At 49.4% G+C, this 6,593-nt stretch overlaps 1 protein-coding gene across 1 annotated transcript; it reads left to right on the forward strand.

The window, feature by feature from the left end:
* Positions 1 to 430: 430 nt before the first annotated feature.
* LOC144671663 (trypsin-like) lies at positions 431 to 6,188 on the forward strand. Its single transcript, XM_078533670.1, has 4 exons — positions 431 to 624; positions 2,150 to 2,409; positions 4,939 to 5,075; positions 5,974 to 6,188. The coding sequence occupies exons 1-4, from the start codon at positions 431 to 433 to the stop codon at positions 6,121 to 6,123; spliced, it is 741 nt and encodes a 246-aa protein (XP_078389796.1). The 3' UTR covers positions 6,124 to 6,188.
* The last annotated feature ends 405 nt before the right edge of the window (positions 6,189 to 6,593 follow it).

Raw genomic sequence — 6,593 nt, forward strand, 5'->3', positions numbered from 1 at the left:
GTGTGTGTGTGTGTGTCACTGTCTGTGTCTGGGTGTGTGTGCGTGACTGTGTGTGTGCGTGACTGTGTGTGTGTGTGACTGTGTGTGTGTGTGACTGTGTGTGTGTGTGTGACTGTGGGTGTGTGGGTGACTGTGGGTGTGTGTGTGACTGTGGGTGTGTGCGTATTTGTGTGCCTGTGCGTATTTGTGTGTCTGTGCGTATTTGTGTGTCTGTGCATATTTGTGTGACTGTGTGTATTTGTGTGACTGTGTACATGTGTGTGTGTGTAGATATGTGTAAGTATGTGTGTGATTTTGTAAGTGTGTGTATTTGTGTGTGTGTGATTGTGTGTAAGCGTGTGTGTGTGTGTGACTGCGTAAGTGTGTGTGTGTTTGTGTGTGATTGTGTGTAAGTGTGTGTGTGTGACTGTGGGTGCGTGGGTACAATCAGATGATGAACCTCACTCTCTGTATTTTTCTTTACTCAGCTGCTGCTCCTGCGAATGTGAAGATCATTAACGGCCAGAATTGTTATCCTCACTCGATGCCCTGGCAGGTTTTTCTGACCTATAATGGGAATCGCTGGTGTGGGGGCTCCCTGATAAACCACCAGTGGATAGTGTCAGCTGCTCATTGTTACCAACCGTAAGTCCAGAGATGATCTCAGCAACAAGCAAACATAAAAACATACACAAACATACAAACATACACAAACATACAAATGTCCACAAACATACATACAAACATACACAAACATACATAAACATACAGACACTCACAAACATACATACAGACATACATAAACATACAAACACTCACAAACCTACATACATACACATACATACAGTCACAACCATACACAAGCATCCATACATGCAAACATACCCAAACATACAAATGTCCACAAATATACATACAAACATACTCAAACATGCATACAAGCATGCACAAACATACATACAAAAACACACGAATACACACAAACATACATACAAGCATACACAAACATACGAACACTCACAAACACACACAAACACACACAAACACACAAACATAGACAAACATACATACAAACATATACAATCATACACAGATCAACACTGAATGATACAGAGACAAAAACATGAACATACAGATGTCCAAGCATACAATCTTACAGCGCACACATATAAACAATGATGGAGTAATAAGGGTTCTCTTGCAGACATTTCTCATACTTTCTGTATCACAATATGTGCACTCACCCTCCAAAAACGCTATATAGAAACTTCATCATCCCCCAAAAACCTCCAAAAAAAGGCAAAACTCCAGATGACTAATGCCCGGGTAGTGAGGGGGCAGTTTGACACTGGCCTCCTCTACATTCTTTTCTTATTCTTGTTGGCAAGAAGGACCCAAAATTAATGATTAAAACAGGGGTCAAAGTGAAAGGAAGGAGCAAGCCAAAGAGGAGCAGCAGATACAAAACACGGGCTTCAGCCTCAGCTGGAGGATTGTGTCCAGCTCTGGGCACCACACTTTAGGAAGGATGTGAAGGGAATAGAGAGAGAGCAGTAAGGATTCATGAGAATGGATACAGGGATGAGGAACTTCAGTTAATGTGGAGAGAGTGGAGGAGCTGGGACTGTTCTCCTTGGGGAATATGTATGCTTGTATGTAAGTTTGTGTATGTTTGTATGTTGGTGTATGTTTGTATGTATGTCTCTCCTTGGAGAAGAGAAGGTGGAGAGGAGATTTGATAGAGGGGTTCAAAATCACGAGGGGTCTGGACTGGGTAGAGAGGGAGAAACCGTTCCCATTGGGGGGAAGGATCGAGAACCAGAGGGGCACAGATTTAAGGGGATTAGTAAAAGAAGCAACGGAGACATGAGGAGAAACTTTTTCACCCTGCGAGTGGCTAGGATCTGGAATGCACTGCCCGAGAGTTTGAGGGAGGCAGGTTCAATCGAGGCTTTCGAAAGGGAATCAGGTTGTTATCCGAAGGGGAAACATTTGCAGGGTTACGGGGAAAGGACAGAGGGAATGGGTTTAGGTGAGTTGCTCTTTCAGAGAGCAGACAGGGACACGACGGGCTGAATGGCCTCCAGCTGCGCGATAACCATTCGGCGGCTTCCGGGAAACAGGAAGTGGGGAAATGACAGTGTTGAGCACTTCTCCTCTGATTGCCCAGGGCCAGCATCCTCGTGGCGCATCTGGGCGAACACAACCTCTCTCACCCCGAGGGGACGGAGCAGCGAATCCAAGTGGCCTCGGCCATCGTGCACCCCAGGTTCGACCACATGAACTTCAACAACGACATCATGCTGCTCAAACTCGCCTGGCCCACCAAATTCGACCGGTACGTCAGACCCATCCCTCTGCCCAGCCAGTGTGCCACAGCCGGGACTGGATGCATCACCTCTGGCTGGGGGAATCTCGTGATTAACGGAGGTAAGGAGGGCCGGGGAGGTGAGGGGTTGGTGGAGGGGGGAGCGGGAAGGCGAGTTGGAGTTGGGGGGCTGTTGGTTAGAACCTGAATGAATACTGCGCTGGTTTTAGGGGATGGTGGGTGGGAGGGCAGTGGGGGGTGTTGGAATGTGCGATCAAGCAATAATACTTCACTTTCCAGGCATAACTGAAATGTAGACATCACTGCTCCCTGGAGACCTGTCCCAGCTTTGGAGACAATTGCAGAGATTTACTAGAAATGTGCCGGCTCTTTGAAGGATCTATCTAATGAGTCCCCTCTCTCCCCCTGCTCTTTCCCACATAGCCCTATAATTTCCCTCCCTTCAAGTATTTCTCCAATTCCCCCTTTGGAAAGTTCCTATTGAATCTGCTTCCACCGCCCTTTCAGGCAGCGCCTTCCAGATCACAACAACTCGCTGTGTCAAAAAAAATAATTCTCCTCATCTCCCCCTCTGGTTCTTTTCCCGATTCTCTTCAATCTGTGTCCCTCTGGTTACCGACCCTCCTGCCGCTGGAAACACTTTCTCCTGATTGACTCTATCCAAAGCCCACATGATTTTGAACATCTCAATTCAATCTCCCCCTTAACCTTCTCTGCTCTAAGGAGAACAATCCCAGCTACTCCAGTCTCTCCACATTTGTCCCAAAACCTGTGCTCACAGCCCAACACCCAGAACCAATTAAGCTTGATTTTAGCAACAATACCTTTGTTTTTAAATCCCTCCATGGCTTTTCCCTCCCTATCTTTGTAACCTCCTCCAGCCCCTACAACCATCCTGATCTCTGTAACCTCCTCCATGCCTACAACCCTATCTCTGTAATCGCCTCCAGCCCCTACAACACCATCTCTGTAACCTCCTCAAGCCCCTACAACCATCCTGATCTCTGTAACCTCCTCCAGCACCTACCACACTCCCTATCACCGTAACCTCCTCCAACCCCAACAACCCTCCCTATCTCTGTAATCTCCTCCAGCCCCTACCACCCTCCCTATCTCTGTAACCCCCTCCAGCCACTACATCCCCATTTCAATAACCTCCTCAAGCCCCTACAACCCTACCTATTTCTGTAACCTCCTCCAGCGCCTACCACACTCCCTATATCCGTAGCCTCCTCCAGCCGCTACAACACTCCCAACAACACCTTTGTTTTTGAATCCCTCCATGGCTTTTCCCTCCCTATCTTTGTAACCTCCTCCAGCCCTTACAACCATCCTGATCTTTTGTAACCTCCTCCAGGCCCTACCACACTCCCTATCTCTGTAACCTCCTCCAGCCCCATCAACCCTCCCTATCTCTGTAACCTCCTCCAGCCCCTACCACCCTCCCTATCTCTGTAACCTCCTCCAGCCACTACATCCGCATTTCTGTAACCTCCTCCAGCCCGTACAATCCTCCCTATTTCTGTAACCTCCTCCAGCCCCTACAACCCTCCCTATCTCTGCAGCCTCCTCCAGCCGCTACAACCCACCCTATCTCTGTAACCTCCTCCAGCCCCTACAACCCTCCCTATCTCTGCAACCTCCTCCAGCCCCTACAACTTTCTCTTTCTCTGTAACCTCCTCCAGCCCCTACAACCCTCCCTATCTGTGTAACCTCCTCCAACCCCTACAACCCTCCCTATCCCTGTAACCTCCTCCAGCCCCTACAACCCTCCATTTCTCTGTAACCTCCTCCAACCCCTACAACCCTCCCTTTCTCTGTAACCTCCTCCAACCCCAACAATCCGCCGAGATCTCTACTCTCCTCCAATTCCGCCTTCTTGAGCATCCCCCGATTCCCATCGCTCCACCATTGGCGGCCGTGCCTTCAGCTGCCTGGGGGCCCTAATCTCTGGAATTCCCTCCCTAAACCTCTCCGCCTCTCTCTCGTTCTCCCCCTTTAAAATACTCCTTAAAACGGACCCCTTCAACTGAGCTTTGGGTCATCTGTCCCTAATATCTCCTTCTGTAGCCCGATGCCAAATTTAGCTTGTTCATGCTCTTATGAAGCAGCTTGGGATGTTTTATAAAGTTAACAGTTCTATATAAATTCAAGTATGCTGTTGTTATTAAGGTGGTGTTAATAGCAGTCTACACATGGGCACAATGAGTTATTCTGCTGCTGATTAAGTTGGCCTGTCCCTTTAACAGGGCAACCTCTCATTGATCGAAATGCTGAGCTCATTCAGAGTTCAATTGCCGATTGGCAAATGCCTGTCAATTTAATCCCTTCTACCTCAAGGGATGTCCCACTGCCAATTGCACATTGTCAGTTCTCTAGACGGCCACCAGTGTTTCATATTGAGCTCTCCTTCTCCTGGCCACGAGGTTCTTCGCCACCCTGACTACAGTAACCCAACATCTCTTTGTGTCTTGGCGAGCAGACCTGGATTCAATGCCCAGTGTATGCTTTAACCAGAGCTCTGTACACAACACTCAGTAAGCAAGACTATTGATTAAGTCGCTTGCACGTGGAGGGAGGAGAGTCACGTTTGGATCGGACTGTGCTGACTCATTTCTTTCCCCTTCAGTACAATATCCCGAAGTCCTACAGTGCCTGAATCAGCCCATCCTGCCTGATGCTGATTGCCGCAAAGCTTATCCACCCTACTTCACCGACAACATGTTCTGCTCAGGATACTGGGAGGGAGGTCAGAGCACATGCCAGGTAAGAGTGGCCCGACAGGGTGAGACCGAATGCATCAAACCATGAGCGATAGGAAGTGTCTCAAGCTGAGAGACAGGGGTTACCTCTCCCTGAGGGATGGGGAATGTCTGAATTTGAGGGTGCGTAGAAGCAGAAGGATGCTATTTGGCCCTTTTATCCTTCTGACAGTGCAGCACTCCCTCAGTACTGACCCTCTGACAGTAAAGCACTCCCTCAGTACTGACCCTCCGACAGTGCAGCACTCCCTCAGTACTGACCCTCTGACAGTAAAGCACTCCCTCAGTACTGAACCTCCGACAGTGCAGCGCTCACTCGGTAATGACCCTCTGACAGTGCAGCACTCCCTCAGTGCTGACCCTCTGACAGTGCAGCACTCCCTCAGTACTGACTCTCCGACAGTGCAGCGCTCCCTCAGTACTGACCCTTTGACTGTGCATTGCTCCCTCAGTATTGACCAGCTAACAGTGCAGCACTAACACAATAATGACTCTCCAACCTTGCAGCACTCCCTCAGCACTGACCCTCCGACAGTGCAGCGCTCCCTCAGCACTGACCCTCCGACAGTGCAGCACTCCCTCAGCACTGACCCTCCGACAGTGCAGCGCTCCCTCAGTACTGACCCTCTGACAGTGCAGCACTCCCTCAGTACTGACCCTCCGACAGTGCAGCACTCCCTCAGTACTGACCCTTCGACAGTGCAGCGCTCCCTAAGCACTGAGCCTTGTCCTTTGGGGCTCTGGACTGGTACTCAGACCCGTAACCTCCTGATTGTGCGGACAGAGTACCACCCAGCGAGCTCGGGTCCCACACCGGGATCCCGGGGGAGCTACGGATGACCATCCGATTATCACTTTGTCTACCTCACTCCGAATTACACTCCATGTCTTTTTTGCTGCAGGGAGACTCAGGGGGACCTGTGGTCTGTAATGGGGAGCTACAAGGCATTACTTCCTGGGGATACGACTGTGCTATGGAGGATCATCCCAGCGTCTTTGTGAAAGTTTGTAACTACAACAACTGGATCCAAAGGGTCATGGCTGAAAACTGAGCGGAGAATCCTAACCCTGAAACTACCTGCAATGAGGGAAAGGAAAATGTTGCAAGTTCCCAATAAAGATTGATTGTCAAGTTGTGTTGCATTTGGATTCTTTTTTTGCTACATCTCTTTTGGAACGTGCAGAATCCCACATACATCCCCTCGCTGTCTCCAGACTGTAACTATTCCAACATTCCTCTCGGCAATCTGCTTTCCTCAGAGGGATGTCAGAAATAGGAGCAGGAGGAGGCCATTCAGCCCCTCGAGCCTCCCTCCCCCATTCTATACGATCATGGCTGATACTCGACCTCGACTCCGCTTTCCCTCCTTATCGCTTAGCGCCCAAAAATCTATCCATCTCCGTCTTGAATGGATTCAACTATGGAGCATCCACAGCTCTCTGGGGGAGAGAATTCCAAAGATTTCTCCTTCCGTAAACTTAAACACATCCAAAAATCTGCTGTCCCCGTGTCTTCACACAC

The sequence above is a fragment of the Cetorhinus maximus genome, chromosome 33 (genome assembly GCF_964194155.1).
Source record: "Cetorhinus maximus chromosome 33, sCetMax3.hap1.1, whole genome shotgun sequence".
Classification (NCBI taxonomy): Eukaryota; Metazoa; Chordata; class Chondrichthyes; order Lamniformes; family Cetorhinidae; genus Cetorhinus; species Cetorhinus maximus.

What these genes read in the sequence shown, in the direction of transcription:
- LOC144671663 (XM_078533670.1), top strand. Translation starts at nt 431, where the DNA reads ATGATGAACCTCACTCTCTGTATTTTTCTTTACTCAGCTGCTGCTCCT. An exon ending in GCTGCTCATTGTTACCAACC is followed by an intron (nt 625 to 2,149) that starts GTAAGTCCAGAG and finishes CTGATTGCCCAG; the next exon opens with GGCCAGCATCCTCGTGGCGC. An exon ending in GAGGTCAGAGCACATGCCAG is followed by an intron (nt 5,076 to 5,973) that starts GTAAGAGTGGCC and finishes TTTTTGCTGCAG; the next exon opens with GGAGACTCAGGGGGACCTGT.